A 22361-nucleotide genomic window follows, 5' to 3' on the forward strand; every position below is an offset into this window, starting at 1 on the left:
CATCTTTGGATAAGGGCAAGTTACAGTATTTCTAAGCTGCTCTTAATTTATAGATAGGTGGAGCCTGAATTTAAAAATAATTCCAGCGCATCCAATAGCACACATGAATTCCACCTATTAGCAAGGCTTTAGAATGCTGTATGTCAGGGACTAGCAACCTACGCTTCTATCCAAAGTTATCTGGCCACACAGAGCTTGACTTGAGAGGCAAAGTCGCCCACCTGGTTTGCCGACACCGAATGGAGAATAGCTGTCTCCATCCCAGGCTTGCAGTCCTGTGTGAGAGACACAGGAACTCTGCAAGCCCAAGTGGGCGGCACCACCACTCCCTGTCCACATGTGGGGCTTCAGCTCACAAGAGCTCTGTCCAGCCATTTCCGGGTGCTTGGCATCCTAAAAGTTCGGTGATGGTGTGATCACTGAACATCCAGCCCATTTTAACAAAATGCTTGCTGACTCCTGCTATATGTGATAAAAAACCAATAAATAAAATATAGGCAAGGGTCTGTTAAAATTCATAATTCAACATTCCCACATCAGAAACAGTTAAACCAATTTATCCATCATCTTGAAAAAGAAAGAGAAAGATGTGGCCAACTTTGATCCACAATAGCTTCCCTTATAAAAATAAATGTATTCGTGATATAGAAGACTTATAAATGATTACTGGATTTTCCAGCACTCTGCTTGCAAGGGGAGAGGGAAGGCTTGGCATTCCAAGCTCCAAACCTCATAACGTGGTCCACCAGCAGAATTTGCTACTAGAGTTTCTCTGCAATATCCCTTCTCCAATATTTTAAGTACAAAAAAGCAAGCTTCCAAATGTTTGCTAATAGTTTGTCAGAACATAACCCAGGCCTGAATAAGGTAGGGCCTAATGTATGTGAAGTGCTGAGTCACCAGGTCTCAGGTGTAAAGTGAGCTAGCTGCTGAGTCATGCATCATGAGAGAGGGTGTGATAGAAGGAGGAGACACCACCCATCCTGATTCGTGCACAGAGCTTTATAAGAGACTGTGAAAGCCCTCATTTGTGGGTTGTTGGTGGTCGTGAGTGTTGTGAATTTGCTGTCTACTCTTTGCTATGCTGCTGCTGTTATTGTAAATTTGTAAATACAGACTGAAGTTGTGATGGATTTCCTTGTGTCTGTGTACTCTCTACATTGTGGGCTGTGTCCTTGAAGCTGCATTCCGCTGGACAACCAGATAAGGAGCTACTCCCTCCTCGACATAGTTTTACATGTTGGAGTTACACCCACAATGACAGAAACATTCACAATGGTCTAAAATTTGTAGGGTTGTAAACCTATACATATGAGAATAAGCTCTGCTGAACAAAATGGAACTTCTAATTGTGCATAAGATTCTGCTGTAATTGCCTGAAATTCAGGTGAAGGTGTGTGGGACAGCTTGGTGACCATCCCATCACGCTTGCTTTGGGCACGATCCTATGCCCACTTACTCAGAAGCAAGCTCCAAGGAGTGGTTGGTGAGCCTGCTCCTGTGTAACCAAGTCAGACCTCAGTACACACTCGTACAGAAAACAAAAAGCACTGTCACCAGCTATCACTTACAAAGCAGGTCTAGAAAGTTCACTGCCCTCAGAAGGGTAAAACCCTTACCCCCCTTTTTGGCTGATAAGTGTTGTGGGATACATGCCAACACAGAAGTCCGCTAAAGGATTATTGGCAGCACCGGAGGAGAGCCTAGCAAGGCGTTTTCCACAAATAAACCCCCAGAATGGAGTGAATGTGCGGTGGGTTGAAACTAACAAATGTGACTCAAGGATGTATTTTGCCATTAATAACTGCACGCTTGGAGCAAGCCTATTAGTGGAAGTTCCCCCCATTTAAAAATGGCACATAGGGGACATGATTGGAATGCAAACTATGGTGGGGCAAACCATTAAAGCCCCCTTATTCCCAACTGCTGTTTCACCGTTTTGAGTCCCCATTTACATATTAGTTATAATTACATTTAAGTCTTGATTTGAACAAGTTCTGTGGTTACACACACATCCTTGTAAGTGGCAAATAAGGGAATTATGCAGCAAAGGAAAGAAATGCAAAGCACAAGGTGGCATAAGATGCAAAACTTGCAATAAGAACTGCTAGTGAAGAAACAAATCATCAGTAAGACAATGGGATGGTCAGCCAGTGAAAATCATGATTAAAACAAACTGAACATTACACCATCTGAGGCATCCTGTAAGTGAACTAGCGTGATACCCGTGCTTTGCTAGTGGGACACAGGGAAAAGCAGAACAATGCCTCCTGTGATTGAAGTTAGACCGAGCCACTCAACTCTTACCCCTCCCTAACTCTCCTCTCACTGGAACACAGGGATAAGCAGAGCAAGGGCTGGTGAGAGTACATGTTCTCAGGAGAAAGGCTTATAAAAATCTTGGAGTAGCAGAACTTCACATTGAGCCAGAAATACACTTCATTTTACTGTTCAGAGTAAACACTAAAATGACATTTTTCTGTTATTTTAATGTTAGCACCCCTTGCTATACTGACTTTAAAAGGGTTAAGGTAAAAGGGCTGGGCTGGCCTCAGTCGCCATGTAGGCCACAGGCCTCTCTCAGGCAGTAGCAAAGGGGAAAAAGCCAGCCAGGCCTAAATAACAAGAAGGGTTCTATCATTCACCCCTGAACTTAGATTCACCCCTCTAGGAATTACGTTTTAAACATTTGTATGAGCAACCTTTGTAAGCAAAAACCAATTCGATATCCCATTAGGCCTAAGACAGGGGTGTCAAACATAAGGCCCGTGGAAAGTTTTTTATACGGCCCTCAGGCTTTCAGTTGCTTAGTGCTGAGGTGTTACTGTTGAAAGGGCAGTCCACATGAAAATTGGACTCTCCCATATCTTGAAATATGATCAAGATTCATATATTTTCTCTTTTGTTATTTGCAGCTAATGAGTTCCTAAGTGAGAAAAAAGTATTTTTGGTTATCACCTGTTTAATGATCTCACTTCTTGCCTATTGACATCACTTCCGGCCCGCAGCAGGCATCATGAATGCTAAGTGGCCCTCCTTACGAAATGAGTTTGACACCCCTGGCCTAAGAGATATTTAGGAATCAATGAAAACACATTTTATTCCATTTCACCACCTTAGGGGTCAAACTTCTAAACATCACTTCTTAGTGGGTACTTAAATAATGGAAGGAATATACCCCCCAAATTTCAAGTTTCTGGGTCCAAGGTTAGGGCTGGGCATTTGAGTCAGCCAGGACATGATAGATAGATAGACAGACAGATAGCCAGACATTCTTCAAAAATGAGCTTTGCTTTCCTGACTCTTAAACTGGAGAAATAGGCAAGAGATATTCATTCAACAAAAACAGGTAGCTATGGAAACCTCCCCCCCCCCCCATACACCCAAGGTTTGTAGTAAACAAAGAGGGACCTATGATCTTTAAGAGGCTTAGTGTGGTCTAAGTAAAATTTGAGAGCTGCAGACATCCAGGGTGTATTACTTTCATTCTTTAAGAATGGAAAAGTTCAGACCAAAGAATGGTAAAACTAACTCCTATGAAAAGTAGAATTGATGTTGGGAACAACAGGAGGATCAGGTCTAAGGATGAGCCTATAATTTTAATTTGCCCACTAAAGAAAGATCATCTCCTTGAGGAGAAGGTATGCTCCCACTTTAGTTCCAATCAGCTTTGGCATTGGGATATTTCCTATTAGACTATGCCATCTTAATCTCATACTTTGCCCAGTTCACAGTTGGATACCAAGATGGAGTATTTATAAATGAACACAGAGTTTTCTTCTATTAGTGCATTTGGTTTTCTGACTTAAGGGAATCATTGATTGGGTGTAGTGATTTTAATTGTGCAAATGAATGAGTAGTAAAAGGGTGATGTTCCTAACTGTAGTCCTTGGAGAAGTTGTGACATCTGTTACCCAGCCTCAGTCTTGCTAGGAGTTGTCTCAGGGTCACAGCTATGTAATTCTCTGATTTTCCATTAAGGTTTTTAATGTGCATTAATACAGTGGGTCCTCTCCATCCAGATTCAGAGCACACGAATTTGACCCTTTGCGGGTTCTGAACGTGTGGGTGGAGAAACTACAGATAACCTTCAGGGTGCGACTGGAGATCGCATCCAGGAGGTCTTCCAAGTTGCAGGAAGCCCCACGACTCAGAATGCCTGTCAGAGCCTTCTGATAGGCACTTCCAGTTTTCTTCCTGCATCTCAGAAAACAGATCACACTGCAGATTTTATTTCATGAAACCTATTGTGAAAGTTTCTATCTGAACATTAACAAATGCATACCAACTACTCATTGGGATTTCTCCTTTTTTTTCTTAAGGATTTATACCTCACCTTTTCCCCTAAAACATAGGGCACTTAAGACAGCTCAAGAGCTCTGAAGTACAATCTTAGGCATGTTCACACTGTTTACCTTTAAAAAGTAGTTTCTACAAAGTTGCATGGTAACATTCATGGGTTAAAATCTTTTACAAACAAATCTACAGATAGAGACAAAACATGTGCCTTACATCAAGTTACAACATTGAATCATCTAGTTCAATATGAATGACACTGACTAGCAGTGGCTCTCCAAGGTTCCAGAAAGGGTTCTCTGCCCTATCTGGATATTTTGGAGATTGAACTTGGGATGTTCTGCATGCAAAACACACACTCTGCTACTGAGATACAGCCCCTTCCCCTGCCTGCTGGATATCTGAAATGCTTTCAGTACCACTGTGCAATGTGTAGCCAGATTTATTAAAACACGATTGAAAGATTAGTTTCATCAAAATATTGGTTTTGCAAATGATGCGTATTTACTTCTTTATTCTGCAGCTGGTCTATAAACCATGTTTGCACAATGTGATAGTATAACAAGACTCCAAGAAATGAATTAATGGACAGAAAGATGCCTGAAATGGCAATTAGACCATACGGACACATACCATGCTGTTGTCTTCTCATGATAATGCCTAACCTACAATGTTTAACACTAAAACTGAGTATTATAAATGGAATACGTCAATATTTATTAAAATTATACCAGTAATTTTCAACCACTGTGCCGTGGAACACTGGTATGCCGTGACTGGTCTGCAGGAGTGCCATAGGAGTTTGGGGGAGGGTCATTTATTAGTAGGGCTATTGGGGGATGTGAGCCCCTTACTGGCAATGCAGTGTGCCTTGTCAATTATCAAAAAATTGATGGTGTGCCTTGACAATTTTAGTGCCGAAACAGTGCGCCATGAGATGAAAATGGTTCAAAATCACTGAATTATACCTTAAGTCAGTGGTTTTCAACCGCTGTGCCGCGGCACACTGGTGTGCCGCAAGGGATCAGAAGAGGCAGGCAGTAGCCATGCGCCCATGTGCGGGAAAAGCAGCTGCTTTGAGCCTCACATGGCAGGCAGCACAAGCAAGGGAGCAGCAAGCGAAGGAGTTGGTTGCAACTGCTGCTGAGCATGAATAAGGCTGCAACCTTATCCTCACTTGCCTGGGAGTAAGCCCCACTGACAATTATGAGGCTTACTTCTGAGTAGACATGCATAGGGTTGGGCACTAAGGCAGCTGTTGCCTGCCTGCGTGCTGATTGGGCAGCCAGAGAAGCCTGGAGGAGACAGGAGGTGGGAGCTTCGGAGTGAGTGAGAAGGGGGGAGACAGAAGCAGGCAAGCAGGTATATAGTGAGTGAGTCTGCTGAGGGCAACAAGCTAAGGACTGGCTGGCTGAAAAGTGTCCTTGCAAGACCCTTTTCCTTGCAAGTTTGTCTGCAACTCCCCAGAGTGACTCTCCCTGCATTGCCTTTTGCCTTTTAGAGGAAGGGTGTTGGGCCACAATCCTATCCACACATACCTAGGAGTGAGCCCCATTGACTATAATGGGACTTACTTCTGAGTAGACATGCCTAGGATGGGACTTTTGGTCACACTGTTTTTCTCAAAACCAGGAGCAGGCAACTGGCACTTCTCTCTCCTCTTCTCCCTCACCCCACCCACATGCATATCCCCCCCAAACTCAATCAACACCTCTCTTACTGTCCCTCCCCTCACTCATCCTCACCTTCCAAAGGTCCAGAATCACTCCCCTCACATTCTCTCTCTCTCTCTCTCCCCCGCCCGCAGTTTAATCCTGCACTTGTTTCAATCATATCTCCTCACTGCCCTTCACCCCACATTTCTCCACTATGTGATCAATGTGCCCTCTCTTTTCCAACACTTTCTGGCATAACACTTCAATAACATCTGATCACCTACTTCAGAACATTTTTCCTCCTTTTCAGAAACCACATATACTTCCCTCTCCAAGCTTCTTGTGAATTTCTTTGTCATGTAATGATTTAATTATATTAAATATATTAAAGACTAATTGTAAAGTAGAAATTTAATGTAAGTAAAAAAACTGGTAGAGTGACTTGACAATTTTAGTGCCTTGTCAGTCGGCCATGAGCTGAAAAAGATTGAAAATGGCAGCCTTAAGTCTTAAACTTGCAAGCAACATTACCCTCTGTTTTTGGCCACAGTCTCTAAACAGAACCAATATGAACAAAATAACATGTATAAAGATGCCTTAAACAATCTCAGATCATCTATAATTTACAGTTACTGGCAGCAGCTCTCCTTGGGTTTCGGACAGGCGTCTTTGACAGTCCAAACTGGATAGAATCCAGAACCCTTGACATGCAAAGCATGGGCTCTACCACTGATTCACGGGCCCCTCCCCATAGTAACCAGTACTGACCACTGTTGAAGATAAGATACAAGATTTTACTGCTACAGTAAAATCCATAAGCTATTGTAGCTGCACAATCACAATGCCAGACTGCTCTTGCAGGTAGGTACATCACAGAAAAAAAAAGATGATCAGGGTAAGTAAGTAGTATTCAAACCGCATACTCTAAAGAAGTCCCACTGAGCACAAGTGAACACTATCATTAAATCAGTGAGATTTTACAGCTAAGATACTGCTGAGACATGTTTATACATACTTACTATTTTTTTCTTCTGGGATTTTAGATCTTCTAAAGCTTCATCTAGAACAGATTTAAATTTTAATCGTTATACTATGACCAGTCAAATACATCCACACAGGCAATAAATATTCATACCTGAATTAGATATATTCCACACACAAGACATATCATCCATACAAGTTTATCATTTTTATTGCAGATAAGTGAGGTAAATTACAAAGCCTTTTTATTTTTCATGTAACATATTATTAATCAAACTGCTATGGGAACTAAAATTGTTTGATCTGTCCTAAAAAAAACCTGAAATAAAGCTGCTGGTGAGGTGAAAACACCTCTAAATTTAAAGAAAGTATTAGGCCCAAGTTTAATATAAGACAGTAGCATCAAAGTGTTACAAATCATTCCCCAAATTAACATTTGTTATCACAGATTCAACCTTCCAACACTTGCAGGTTAATATCTCCCACGTGGCTAAAGTAGCTACTGCTAGTCAAAGTCATTCCACGATTATGAACTAGAAGGGGCACTAATACAGACTGCACAAAATGTCACATAACCTTAGTTCAACCTTTAATTCATGTGGGATTTTCCACGAAGTCAATGCAGCTCAGGTTTCGAACTCAGTGTAGTAAGCCACTATATAGAAGAAGTGATAATTGAATTGTATTCCAAGCTCTCTAGACAGGGCCTAGCACGCAAATAATGCTGGACTAATTGGGAAAACTGACAGCCAATGTAATGGAGCAACTGCATTCAATCTGGGAAACCCAAGGCCAAATTTTTCTTCACCTATTAAACTCACAACGTGGGCTTGGATAAGACCATCTTTCTCAGTCTAACTTCTCTCACAAGGGTGTTTAAGGATAAAGAGAAATGACTCCCATATATTCTGTTTTGAGCTCCTTGGAGGAAGAGCAAGATGCAAGTGAACAAGAATTTACTTTACAATTCATCTATGTAGAAGTGTTTACACATAAACATGACTATGTGTATATCAACACCACCATAGAATTCAACCTGTATGAGACAGGGTCTTCAAGAAATAACTCACAAATCACAAGTTTCCCTTTCTTCCTTGTAAGCCTAGGTCCTTCCTGTATTGCCTCAGGTTAGATGGCCAGTGATGACCATCAGCCTATTTCCTGAAACAGTCTTTTTGATAAGCAAGAAGAATATAAACCTTCAACTTAAAATCAGTGCTCCAATCTCCTCTCCCCAAGCAGAAGCAATTTAGAAGCTATGATTAACAGTAGATCACTGATATCATGGTAGCACTCCATTTTTTAAATAACACCTTTAAGTTCTACTAAACAGAGAATGTTCTGATTCAGTAGTTATCACACGGACCCACTTTTTAGAAAGAAAATCTGTCAGGAGCCGCTGGAAGTGATATCAAGTAGGAAAACTGTTGACAATCCTACCTACACTTACCCAGAGGTAAGTCCCATTTACTATCAAAAGAATATACATAGTAACTTGTTAACAGCACAGGTCTGTAACATTTCCTCAAATGCAGTCACATACCATGCTAGCATCGTCCAATATATTAAAAATAAAATATTGAAATGAATGGGGAACCTCCTGAAATTGGTTCACGACCCACCTAGTGGGTCCCAACCCACAGTTTGAGAAATACTGCTCTAATTAATTTTTAACCGGGTATTCCATCAAGACATCTTTGAAGAGCCATTTCTATCACATCAGCTCAAACACCTCCCTTCCTCCATCAGTTTAATGTAATAGACCACCAAAGATGGTCTTTCTTATCAAATCCAACACTGGCCCACAATCCTAAACTGAATCCTTTTTTGCAAGTATAACCATCACACAACTGGACAAAGTAAAGCAGTACTTAATTACCCAGTAATTAAGGGGGGGAACCTTCAGAAGGCTACTCTATTGCACTCTGGTTAATACAGCCTACTTTGTTCTCAACTTCAAATTACCTCAAGTAGCCCAAGACATTTCAAAAATAAAACAGACTATAATGAAATGAATGCTTTGCAATCAAAGTTTATGAAAAGTTTCCTTAAATAAGTAGTGTTTGATGTTAAAGAACATATTGAAAAATCAATTTAACAGACTTTGGAAATACCATGAAACCGGTAGTGGTTTCCACTTGCTATTTTTCAGCATTCTACAGCTTGGGGAGCCCTGCAGAGGTGTCCATAAGGCTCCCCACAGCCCCCCAGAGGCCGGCACTAGCTGAAATAAGTAAAAAAACCTAGAAGTGGTGTGATCCTGGGGGTCATATTGGTGCCATCGCCCCAACCCCACAAAAACTAACTGCGATCCCAAAGTCCAAATAGGACTTTGGGAACTGCTGTGACTTAGACCAAAAAAAAAGGCAGAATTATTTGAAATGTACTCCATTTTTTAAAAAAATTAGGATGCCATATCCAAGAGAAACTGGGGAGAAGAGACTTACCCCAGTATTTTTAAAAAGAATTAGTTTCTGCTCTTTATTTTTCAACCAATATTGTTTATAATTCAATATAACCATATACCTCTTTATTCACTGCCTGGGTATCATTACCCAGGGTTGCCTTTGCCTGGGTACCAATAAAAGTTTGGAGCAAAAATAGGAATCTGGAAGAGTCTGCTTTCTATTTCAGATGCTAAGTGCTTAACATCTACATGCATTTTACAAACAAAGTAAAAATATTTTCCAAGGATAAATATAATAGAAGAAACCTAACTGCTTTTTGTCACATTCATCTCTGTTAGGACCAATTGGTAGACCTAGTGTTTTGCTAGAACAAACCACAATAACAGAGGCAGATACAAATTGAAAGGGTCAAAACTAGTCAAAGTAACACAGCTGAAGTAGTTTTATTCAACCTTTCCATGAAGCAATACCAGAATTATATGCCATATGCAATGCATATAAGTTAACACTCCAGCTGCAACATGTGAAAACAACTGCAGTCTCCAGGCACTTTTCAAAGACAACTCCAAATGTGGAATGTTAAAATGGACTAATCCTCATTGATTAAGGTCTGAATTACCAGGCTAGGTCTATTTTCACATCAATGGAAACAAGTGGATGAAAGGTAGTCCTGGATACTTCTGTCTTATAGTAATCCATGATAAACTCCAGATCCAGAAGCATGCTCAATCCATAGACCTTATTCTTAAAAGAAAATGCAATCCCATCCAAAACAGGATGAATACCTACACCTAGACTGGCAGAATCCCTATCCGATAGTACCTCTGTCTTGTCTGGATTAAGCTTCAGTCTGTTCACCCACATCCAGTTCATTACTGACTTCAGACATTGGTTCAGGACCTCCACTGCCTCCCTGGGATCAGATGGAAAAGAGAGACAGAGCTGACTATCATCCACATATTGATGACATTTCAGCCCAAATCTCCATAGACATTTATCCACTTGATTCATGTAGAAGTTAACAGCACATAAGACAAGATGGCTCTTTACAGCATTCCACACATCTATAGTCACAGGCAGAATAGCAGTCTTCCAGGATCATTTTCTGGGAAATATTCTCCAGGAATGACTAAAGTCAGTGTATGGATCCTCCTAATCCCATTTGAGCAAAGTGGTTCAGAATGATACATCTTCAACGGTATCAAACACCATAAAGACCCAGGGGATCAAAAAGATTGCATTTCCTCAAACCATCTCATGGAACACCAGGAAAATGAACCTGCCCCAGTCAGTCATAAACCATATCAGATTTATCTATGAATACACTAAGACTCCAACATACATATCAGTTCCATTCTGGAGGTCTATCCAGAAACTGGAATGTAAAACAGCCAGGTCTTGCCAGTCAGGCGCTATCACGCCTAAGCAAAGACACCACAAAGGACATACTGCGCCTGCACAAAGCACCAACACAGCTGTCTGTAAGTCATATGTCCATAAATCAGGGAGCCAGTGTACCTGGAGTTGGGCAGCCACCACATACGTAAGCATCTTGCCCAGATATGGAACATTTGAGATAGGTCAATGATTGAACAAGTCTAATAGGTTTTTTTAGAACAAAATATCTCAAAACAAGCTTTTTCCAAGGCTGCTGGAACCACACCCTTTCTTCGAAAAAAATATTAACAGCTTCCATCACCCAGTTAACCCATCTCTGCCCATATGCCCTACAAGCAGATCACTGGCACAGATGGGTTTAAAGCAGTTCCACTCTGGCAGCTCTTAGCAGCCAAAAGAAGCATGGATCAAACAGGCAGACAGTAAGTTTCACTTCTCCAAGAATCTGCAGGTTACACAAACTGAAGAATAAATACTGAGATTACTATAAGCTGCTGGCATATGCACTGTGGCCAACAGAAAGGGGTGGGAGGAAAGATACTTGGTGTAACAACAGCAGAGTCCTATAGCTATTATATATCTATTCAGTTGGCCCTACTTATCTACAGATCTGAGTATCCACAGATGTGAGCCCTCAGTTGGAGAGCCTCAGAAGGCCTCCAGGATGCAACTGAAAGTAGCCAATGTGACTGGAAGTAGCCAGTAGAAGTGACTTCCGGTTGTGCCCTGGAGGTTTTTGAGCAGGCCAGGAGGCTGTGTGCAACCTCCGGTGCAGCCCCCAGATAAGTTATTGTGGTGCTGCACTAGGCCCACTGTCCACGGATTTTGGCATCCATGTGGGGGGGTGTCCTAAAATGGGTCCCCACAAATAGTGAGGGGCCATTGTATATAACTCAGAAATACATTGTATCTTCAATGGGAGCCAAATTCAACCCAGAGCTGCCAGTAGCCAATCTCTTTAATTCTGAGTAACTTTAAATACTTCCCTCATTCAATCATATTGGATACAATCTGTGTTGGCATCCTTCAGTCTCGGAAGACTATGGTGTCACGCTCTGAATGGTGGTTCTGGAACAGAGTGTTCTCTCCAGTGCACGAAGCTTGGGTAAAGTAGGTATGAAGGATAGGCTGTTACCCATGCAGCAAATCCCCCCTCTCCACGTCGCTGATATGGCCCAATGGAAAGGCAGAGGCCAATACGGTTGGTTCCAGCGGCGTCGCAGGAGTTGCCAGAACGTGACTGTGTTCAGCCATGAACTGCCTCAGGGACTCCGGCTCCGGATTTTGCCTCGAGGTTGACTCCTGAAGCCTTTTCCATAACTGGATGTAGCCACAAGGCAGTGGAGGTTTGGGATCAAAGTTTTCCTTCTCTCAGATGAGCTGCCTTCTCAGGCTAACGAGTCCCATCTACCCAGTGGCTGTTTAGTCACCTCTTACGACAAGTACAGCCAAACTGAGGGCCTATTCTTATCCCCAGTCCCCAGGGGAATACAATACACATGTATCTAAAATACTTGAAATTTATCAAAATATAAATGAATTATAAATTATACACCTTGCAATATTAAGTAATCCATATACTTGCAGTCACTTTAATATTAGTTTTCTAATTCAAGTAACAATAAATTCATCTTCACAACATTTTTCCCTGTTTTATCATACAAGTCTGAGTAGGTTTCCTAAAGTTTTAAGAAATCCAACATAAATCTGTTAAAAGCTTTAATCCACAAGGTCTTCAACATCCCAAAAAAGCTATCCTCAATGTAATATGATTTCATGCACCTGTACAGTTTCATGCCAAGCCTTACATGATAAAAAAAAACTAAATGTAAAATACACTTACTGTTTCTTTCTGTTCTTTTGGAAAAGAAGAAAATGAGGAGCGTTCTTATGGACCAAACTCTGGGAGGAAAAAAACAAGAATGTTCGAATATTAACATGTAGACAAGCAGCAGCTGAATTGTAGTATCTATTGTTCACTACAGATTAAATTAACATCCTCAGTGCAACCTCAGTACATCCTCATGTATCCTGTTCTGAAACTGCTATAATGCAGGACTCTCAAAAAGCATCTAGAGCCAAGAGTGCTAAGACAAGTTCTGTAATACTGGCAAAATGCATTTGTTATATGGACTATCATATGTTATTCCAGAAAATATTATTAAGATTGCAAAATATAAGTTGTATATGCTGGTTGGCAACCTTCAGTCTTGAAAGAAGACTACAGCACCCAGTATTGGGTCTCCCATCCAAGTACTAACCAGGTCTGACCCTGTTTAGCTTTCGAGATCAGACGAGATCGTGCATGTAACAGCAGCCCATATATATATTTTTTAAAAATCACATAAACCACCCAGGTTTATATCAAATCAAGCTGATTTCCAAAGCAAAGGTTGTTTGACTTGAAGGATGGGATTGTGCTGCATGCACACTACCCCTATTACGTACAGCTTCCCTAAGTAGTCTTTTACATTGATGCATGGCTCTTGGAGCTGGAAGGTGGCTTCTATTAGATAAGGTGCTTATAAGATTATTTCACAAAAGTTGAGAACTCCTAGCAAACTTCCCCAAACATCCTTCCTTCTAAAATAAATACAGCTCATTCTGCCGTTTATCCTACATTTCAACTTGCATTCACAGCTCTCCCTCTGTCAAAACCCTTTCAGGAGTGATGGTGCTGAGAACAGAGCAGAACACTCCTACTACGCTGGTCAAACTCCTCTGTTGCACAACGTATCAACATAGTGCTATAATTTAGGTGTTCAATCTGTGCATCCCAGCAATCTAGGGAGGCGTGGCTAGCTTCCAGGGGCATGGGAAGTCATCCTGGGGAGAGAGGTGGCTGCTCAGCTCAGCTGCACGTGCCACCTCCCTACTTGCTGCATTTCTGCCGCTGTGAATGAAGTGGGTGGGGCAGTGTGAGGCGGGGAGGGCTGTGAAACATGGTGGGGGAGCCTCCCCAGCTGAGAGAGGTCTCCCGCCCAGCCATTCCAGCTTCCTGCGCTTAGGCTTCTCTGGAGAAGGCTCAGCCAGCGACTGCACTGAGCGCTGTGCAGAGTAGGACTACTGTCCCTGGCTTCCCTCTTGGCCTAGAGAAAGCTTGGCTAGCGAGTACAAGCCTGCTCTGTACAGGGAGGGAAACCTGAAGAGAGACCGGGTTGGGCTCCCCTCCTGTTGCGGAGAGGACCCGGCCAGTAAGCAAGGTCCCTCGCTGAGCAAGCTTGCCAGTCGGGTCCTCTCTGGTCTCTCTGGCTTCTCTCATGGTAAGGAGCAGGCTTGTGCTCGCCAGCCAAGCCTTCTCCTGACTGGGAGGGAAACCCAGGGATCGCCCTCTCAGTCCAGAGAAGGCTGAACTGGCGAGCACGAGCCTTCTCCATACGAGGAGAGAAGTCCAACTTTAGAGAAAGCTGGCTGGGCAGCGCTGTGTGCTTACCAGCTGAGCCCTCTCCAGCATCCTCCGACACTAGAGAAGGCTTGGATGGAAATGCACGCAACGCAGCACCTCTGAATCTCACTTGTGCTCCAGGGAGGACCTGCCAGCAAGCATGCTCAGCTCTTGCCGCCCGCATTGAGCATTCTTGCTGGCTGCGTCCTCTCTGGAGCACAAAGCCGAACTGAGAGAAGGCTGGCTGGGCTGCAGAGGAGGTGCTGCATCTGATCAGGTGCTGCACTTAGATTTCCCTCCCAGTCAGAAGGGAGGCACTTGCTGTTTGTAGTCACCCTCCTGGCAGGCACCAAACTGGGAGAAAAGCCCCACCAGTAAAGACAGGGAAGGAGGGAGCCCAGCCTGCACTTAGTGTCCAAATGCCCCAGCCTGCATTCCTCTGTCTTACCTGGGGGGAACAGGGGTGGCATCTCCATGTTGGGGTGTATGTGTGTGAGTAGCCCCCATCTACTTGGGGGTGAGTTGTAATCTTGCTCTGTGTGGCTGCAATCCTGTCCACACTATCCTGGGAGTAAGCCCCATTGACTCAAATGGGACTTACTTCTGAGTAGACAGGCATAGGCTTGGGGTCTGTGACAGTTTAAGCAAGGATCTTCACCTTTCTCTTTTTCCTCCCCCTTCAAAAAAGAAAAAAAGCCACTCTTGATGGTTTTGTCTCCAAAAATTGATTAAAAAATAAAAACACCCATTCCCTTTCAGCCACCCCCTTTTTCCTCCTGCCTCCTTTTGAGAGGGGGGGGGTTACTTCCTATGTTTGTTGCTATTATAAGACAAAAGGCACAATCCTAGCTAGGTCTATTCAGAAGTAAGTCCTATTGTGTTCAATGGGACTTACTCCCAGGAAAGTGAGGTTAAGATTGCAGTCAAACAGTCTCTGGGTCTTGGTTTGCATCAGTTTGCAATTAGCAGACACACACAAAACAAAGTCTTCCCCTTCCCCAGCAAATTTCATTACTTCTTCCCCCCCCCCCTTATAAGAAAAAATGTCCCTTTCCAAAACCCTCCAGGTGTGCTACTAACAGGCTGCAATCCTAACCACACTTTCCTGAGGGTAAGCCCCACTGAACAAAACAGGACTTACTTATGAGCAGACCTGGTTAGGATTGTGTCCTCAGAGCACTGGCTGCAGATTTCACTTCTCTTGTTTTTTTGTTTCTAGGTGCCTTAAAATTCACTTTTGCTGTGGCTGTTTGCAAAGTTCACAGCCACATACCACTAGTCACAGCACAGAAAGATAGGGAGTCTCTCAGTGCAGGGATACTTGCCTGTCTTCCCTTCCAGTGCTGTTTTGCAAGGCTAAATGTCCAATCAAATGCATGTCAACTAGTAGACTAAGGGGCTTACTCCCAGGAAAGTGAGGATAGGATTGCTTCATAAGACAGTGAAGGGAGAAAAGAATCACTTTGCTTCCTGGGTAATACAGGGTCACCCTTTCTCTGCCTTGTCCCAGTATTTCATCAAAGCCCCCCTCCATGAAACATCAATGAAAGGCGTGCAGTATTGCAGCTTGTGAATGAGGTTGTAAAACTCAGTGTAGCTATAGCTTGTTTTTGGGCTCTGTTCTGATTTTAAAAATTTGGTTTTCTGCTTGAATATTGTCATGCTATATCACCTGAGATGTCAAAGGACGCACATAGCAATGCAAAAAGGCTTGTGCAAGAAAGCTCAAGCCAAGCTCACCTCACACTTAGAGAGGTTCATCACTTTTATTCCTGAGTCTTTTGGGACGATGTGGGACCCACCCATCAGCCATACACTTGACTAGAGGCTATTTCAGGAGAAATTCCAGTCTCTAAGTTACAATTATTATTAATACTCTTTTCATCCTCTTTGCCCAGTAAAGGAGTAAATAAAGTGTGTGGGAGGTTCCTTGGCACCATCCCTGCAAAACCTCCATCTCAAATGCTCCTGTTTTCATGAGAAATGTAAACAGAATGTTTCAGTGTCAGATCAGTAGAGGTTGTCATGCTGTTAACCAGGGTGAGTTCATAAGAAGAGACCTGCTGTATTTGACCAAAAAACCAATCTCATCCAGTTTTCTAAGAAAAGACAAGCTTACAAATCAGAGGCGGTAGCAGCCTTTCTGTTGCTTCTCCTTAGCACAGGCACACTACTTTTAAATTTAATTCAATTTTTGTATTTCTTTTTTTGAGAGATCAAAGCCTTGTGGATTGATCACAACATTCAACAAGTGCATATAAGTTCAATTTCCACATACATGATGAAGAGGTTTTTAACATCAAGTTCAACTTCATCTCAGCAAAGTGAAGTCCAAAGTTCTTCTGAGGAAAAAGTAGTTGGGAAACAAAAAGCCAAGAGCAGGAAGTATGGACAGCTATCTAGATTATGGCTTCACATGTGTGCAGGTTCAGAATGAGGACCGGCTTCAATGTGTGATCTGTCTAAAAATTTTGGCTACAGAATCAATGCTTCTGAACAAACTGAAGCATCATATTGAAACTCTGCACCCAAGTGTGGTTGGAAAGCCAAGGGACTTTTTTTAAAGGAAGCTTAAAGAAACCAAACAACAACAGTCCACTTTCACAAAAAAAGCCAAAATTAATGTTGATGCGCTTCTGTCTTCCTATAAAGTGGCCTACCGTGTTGCTCAGTGCAAGAAACCCCACACTATTGTAGAGGAGCTCGTTTTGCCTGCTGCTGTGGACATGGTTACAATCATGGTTGGTGAAGATGCAGCTAAACAGCTGCTCAAAGTGCCTCTATCTGACAGTACAATAAGCCGGAGGATAGAGGATATGACTGAAGTCATTGATAACCAGCTCATCTGTACTTTGAAAGGCAAGGAGTTTGCGCTCCAGTTGGATGAAGCTACAGACAACAACAAAGACACCCATCTTATTTGTTATGTTAGGTTTGCTAATGAAAAACAATTTGTGGAGTTCTGTAAAGAATTAAAAGGAGGAACTACTGGTGCAGATTTGTTTGAGGTTGTGGACAATTTTATGGTGCAGAATCAGATTGACTGGGAGAAATGTGTTGGCATTTGTACAGACGGGGGCCGCTCAATGGCAGGATGCTACAAAGGACTTCAAGCTCAAATACGATCCAAAGCACCTCATGCAGTGTGGACACACTGCATAATACACAGTGAAGCGCTGGCAGCAGAAAGCCTCAGTGGAGAACTGCATGATATCATGTAAACCATCATTACAGTTGTAAATTTTGTTAAAACAAGACCAGTGAAAGCAAGATTTTTTGCAAAGATGTGTGAAGACATGGGTGCTGAACACTCATGCCTCTTGTTTTACAGCAGTTCTTGCTGGCTATCTCTTGGTAACTCCCTGCATAGAGTGTATGAGCTGAAGAACGAAATCTACTCATATCTGCATGAGGAGGAACACTGTTTGGCTGACACGTTTATTGATCCAGATTTTATAGCACAACTGGCTGTTCTTTGTGATATTTTTGAAAAACTAAATATATTGAACAAGTCCTTGCAAGGCTGCAATACCAACATTTTGCAGCTTTCAGATAAAGTTGATGGATTGAAGAAGAAACTGATTCACTGGAAAACTAGCATAAGTGACGGCAACTGTACATGTTTCCCTTCTTTGGATCAATTTCTGAAAGAAAATGAGATGGTATTAAAGGAGGATCTAAGGACTGTTATTGTGCAGTATTTGACCCAACTGCATATTTACCTCCAAAAGTATTTTCCTGATAATGAAGTTGAGCCAATGCAATGGGTGAGAGACCCTTTCAGTGCTGGTTTCACAAACCAGGAAGTGGAACAACTCATTGACATATCAACAGACAAGACAATGAAGATGAGGTTCCAGGTTCAGTCACTGCCTGAGTTTTGGTGCAAAATTAAAGAGTACCCAGAGATAAGTATGAGAGCCCTGCATATTTTAATCCCGTTTGCCACTACTTATCTCTGTGAAGCTGGTTTTTCTGCTGTTGCTGTCATTAAATCAAAATATAGATCAAAAGTGAACATTGAAAGGGAAATGCGTGGCAATTTCAAAAATAACACCACAATTTGATGAGTTGTGCAAAGAAAAACAGGCACATCCATCTCATTAGGACTTCTTGTGTGTAATCAAATGTGTGTTGTTTAAAGTTGTTCAGAAATAATTGCTGGAAATAAAACTAGTTTTTAAACCAATTAAACTACTGTTTTATTCTTATTTTGTTATTATTGTATAATTATAACACCTTCATCTCAATTTTGGGGGTAACTGAGGTGAGGTGATGTAATGGGGAGCCGTGGCCAGTGGCCACAAGAATCAGGGGAGCCACAGCCCAGAAAAGTTCAAGAGCCACTGGTTTAGAAGGAGCATTCTGACAAGACCGACACACTTCAAACCATGACTTTTACTCCTGCTTCACTGGAGGATCACACAACCATCTTGCAAAATACAAGCACATTTCAGCAGACATGTCCAATTGTTTTGACCTTCAATTTCAGTTCCTGGGAAATCAAGTGACAGACCACTTCACTATGAGCAGGATCCAGCCTCTGTTTGTATTGTGCCAATTTGGTCACAACAGAACCATTTACAATGAACAAACAAGCAACACTGATTGCTTTCTATTAGGCTAAAATTATCCTGTGACTTGACTCTTACACAATACTCTTGTCCAACACAAGGCACAGGGTCTAAAAAGTAAGAGTTTTTTTGGTTATACTAGACAGACAATTTTAAAAGCAATTTATGAATAGTAAAACAATATGCATGATACACATAAAATAGAGTTTTACTTTCGTGGCCAATCATAGGTTTAAAGTATGAATTTGTTTAGTAATTTTTTCTTTTACAGATTTTTTCCTTCACATAATCAAGAAATCAGAAAAGTAAGAACTTTGCAATGGTAGTTTATTTCACTTACAACTGTTAGTAGGCTTACAATGTAGACCCTTCTCTTTCAGCCAATTTGTTAAATATTTGACTATTCCATGGGTATTTTAGAGCTTCAAGACACTCCTTGAATAGTTAAGTAGAATGTTTTAAGAAATGAAACCACCTAATATTCCTTTATTTTCTCAAGCCCTCAAACAGCAATTTAAATGCATGCATCCAGTTAGGCAAGTTACATATTCCTGGAAGCCAGCTCACTCTGCCAGCATCAGTAACACTATCAGACCCTTGGGGAGTAACCTAAAGCAGCAGTACTTTAGTGAACAACAGCAGACTGGGGAAAGCAGATATTTACCTCACTTACAACTGAAAAATTCCTAGAGTTAGTAACAGGTTGCACCAGATGTTCAGTATAGATTCACCTCTTGACCAAAATAAAAGAAAGGTGGGCAATTGGTTGCCATTCATTCTGGTCAGGAGAAAAACTATGAGAACTAAAATCTGAAGGGAGGGGAGGTCCTACTTTGTGGAAGTCATAAAAGTCTAAATTTAGTGTTCAGCTATGCTTGTGGGTATCTGCTACAAAACATGTCCCTTGTTTACTGGCCAGTTGGGGAAGAGGAAGGAGGGCTGAACAACACAACAATAATGGCTGCTACCTTGAACTGACTCAGCAGTTCATATAAGGTGGTGAACTCATAGGAAGGGGATAGGAAAGTCAAAAATAGACAGAAAAGGGCAAAAACAAGAGGAAAATTGGGGATTTTCACTACAGCACAGATAATGGCTTTTCAAATAGCTATACAGATTTGCAGTTATCCTATCCTAAACATGATATTGAACTGACACCTAGTAAGCAAACAAATATGAGTGCAAATAAAATAAAATTTTACAGCCAACATCAGCAGCAGTGGAACAACTTGCATTCCATACAGATTTTGCTGAGGGTTATAATAAGAAAGCAATAGTAGTAGCAGAGCCTTCACCCCCCACGGTCCAGTTCCACAAAGTAGCTTCCTAGTATTTCCCTTCCCCTTCTCTCTAGTATTATCAAGGTCTCTCTAACCTCTATTTCCCCTCCCTGTTGGTTCCGATAAGTTGAAGGGAAAAAGTAAAACACAAGGCTGATGTTAGCAACATCCCTACATATCTTCCCTACTTGTTCTGAAAAGAAAATGATTGAAGCAGCAAGATGAACAGGCCACTTCCACATCCTAGTTTCCTTATTCAGCAAGTATATCTTTGCCTATCTTCTCACATTCCTGAAATGTCTATTTCCAGTTAGCAAAGAAGGGGAACAATTGGGGTGCTAGCTAGCATTCTTAGCCTAAAGAATTGGTACACAGGCTTTCTGCTGATAACATTTCATTTATAATCCAAAAATCAGTCTACTAATTTCTACTTCATAAAGAATTGTAGTGGCTTCTCTATTCTTCTGCATCTGAAACAGGCAATTTCCTGCAATCCACCACCACATATGAATTTCAGTCTATGACTCTACTACCAATTTTCACTACATTCTGAATTTCCTTATAAAAGGTTAACACAGCAAAGAGTCCTGCGGCACTTCAACAACAGACCAATTTATTAGAAAAGCTTCATGAAGTCCACTCCCAATGTAAGAAGTATTAGCCTTCGTTGGTTGATAACATTGTTTACACACACATAGAAAGAAAAAAGAAAATGGGGGGTCTTTAACAGCTTTAAGAAGTTATGTTTTAGAAGGTAGATTTTTGCTCCACAAATCCTTTTTTCAAAACCTATAAAATCTGACAACTCCAAAGTTGTCAAACATATACCCCACCCTACTGCAATTCATTCTACATTGACTCTAGACAAATAGGTCTAAAATGAGACAATTTTTACTTACATCAGTGGAAATGCAAAAAGCGGAAGTGTCATAATGAACCTTGCTGTCCACTCATCAGGAAGATACCACAAATAGATTATTAGACAGGTAATAAGATAGAGGACAGATGAATACAGCAGAAACCTTCCAACCCATAGCTTTTGCTGCCTCTGATTTTTTTCTCTAAACTCTTCTAGTGCCTGGATGTCCTGTAAGTAAACAAAATTTATTAAATACTTGACGTATATTGAAAGCATTTACCCACATGTACTTTTATATTTGTCTCTATTATTCAACAACATAAAAACAAAGTCAAACACTGGACATACCCAGAATCCCTAATAATTTAATCCAAGGTACACCATGCCTTGCAAGTTTCAATACACATGGGCAGCACATAACTGTGCTGGGGGGGATGAGCAGGAGACAAGGGAGCAGTAAGGGAATTACATACATGTGATGGAAGGAAAGGAAGCAGTGACAAACTTATCCCACTACGCTTCATATATTAACATGACAGATGTTAACACAGAGTAATGATCTCCTGTGCAGGATAACAATATGCTTAAGGCAATGACAGAAACCAGGAAAGTAAAGCAAAGAAAACATGTAGTTATATTTTTATGCTAAACAAGTCAGCCCTGAGCATCCATCTGGGAGGTTCTCTGTGAGCCCTCCTGACACAGGTTTGGAACTTGCATTGGATCAAATCTGTGGATTTCAAACAGGTGAGGAGGGCCCACTCTAGTTTATTAGATTTTAAAACTGAAGCGTCAATACATATCAGCAACCAGTTTGGGTTACTGCCAATACTATTTTTTTTCCTGATCTTAAAACATAATTATCAGGAATATTCCCATCTATTTTAACCAAACTTCATTCTACTTGGTATACTTAAGTTACAATACCAGCTTATAAATAACCTCTGACCAAGAATTACCACTAGATAAGTGTGTGTGAATTAGAGCAAAATAATATTTTTAGGGAAAAAAATAATAACTAATACCACTGTCAACAGGCAGATGGGATAGGACAAGTAACATTTTGGTTGAGTGATTTTTGTGTTCTTGTTGTGCAATGCTAATATAATTTTTAAAGATTGTGAGATAAATAATAATGTTACAATGTGAACAACCAGAAATTTGTTAAAATTGGTCCACAGTTTCTCCCAGACCAAATTCAGATTAGAAGAATAAGCAGGTGTATGCCTCAGGATCATGCATTTCCTCTCCCCCCCCCCCCCACAGAGAAAGAGAGAAGACCAAAAGCATCTTCTCATTGTCTTGAAATAACAATCGCTTGTTATGTCCAACCATGTAGAACTGTGGTTTGTCCAAATCAAAGAGTTGACAGACCAGGATTTCAGGCTACCCTGGTTTGTGTTGGTTTTGTGAACTTGTTGTTTATGAAACCTGCTAATGGAGATAGTTTTTCCTGTTGTATGCAAAACTCAATGCCACAAGATGAGATTAAGGCTACTAGCTTAGATGATGGGCAGCGCAATCC

At 41.5% G+C, this 22361-nt stretch overlaps 1 protein-coding gene across 4 annotated transcripts in view; it reads right to left on the reverse strand.

The window, feature by feature from the left end:
- The window catches only part of LNPK (lunapark, ER junction formation factor), a 64474-nt gene that overhangs the window by 28088 nt on the left and 14025 nt on the right, over nt 1-22361 (reverse strand). For all 4 annotated transcript variants that reach the window (XM_066612287.1, XM_066612284.1, XM_066612285.1 and 1 more), the window contains 3 exons: nt 20877-21064; nt 12582-12640; nt 6971-7011 (listed from right to left, as the gene is read on the reverse strand). In XM_066612287.1, the coding sequence (XP_066468384.1) occupies nt 6971-7011; nt 12582-12640; nt 20877-21064 (288 nt within the window). The remainder of the gene's footprint in view (nt 1-6970; nt 7012-12581; nt 12641-20876; nt 21065-22361) is intronic.

This window comes from Tiliqua scincoides, chromosome 1 (genome assembly GCF_035046505.1).
Source record: "Tiliqua scincoides isolate rTilSci1 chromosome 1, rTilSci1.hap2, whole genome shotgun sequence".
NCBI classification, from domain to species: domain Eukaryota; kingdom Metazoa; phylum Chordata; class Lepidosauria; order Squamata; family Scincidae; genus Tiliqua; species Tiliqua scincoides.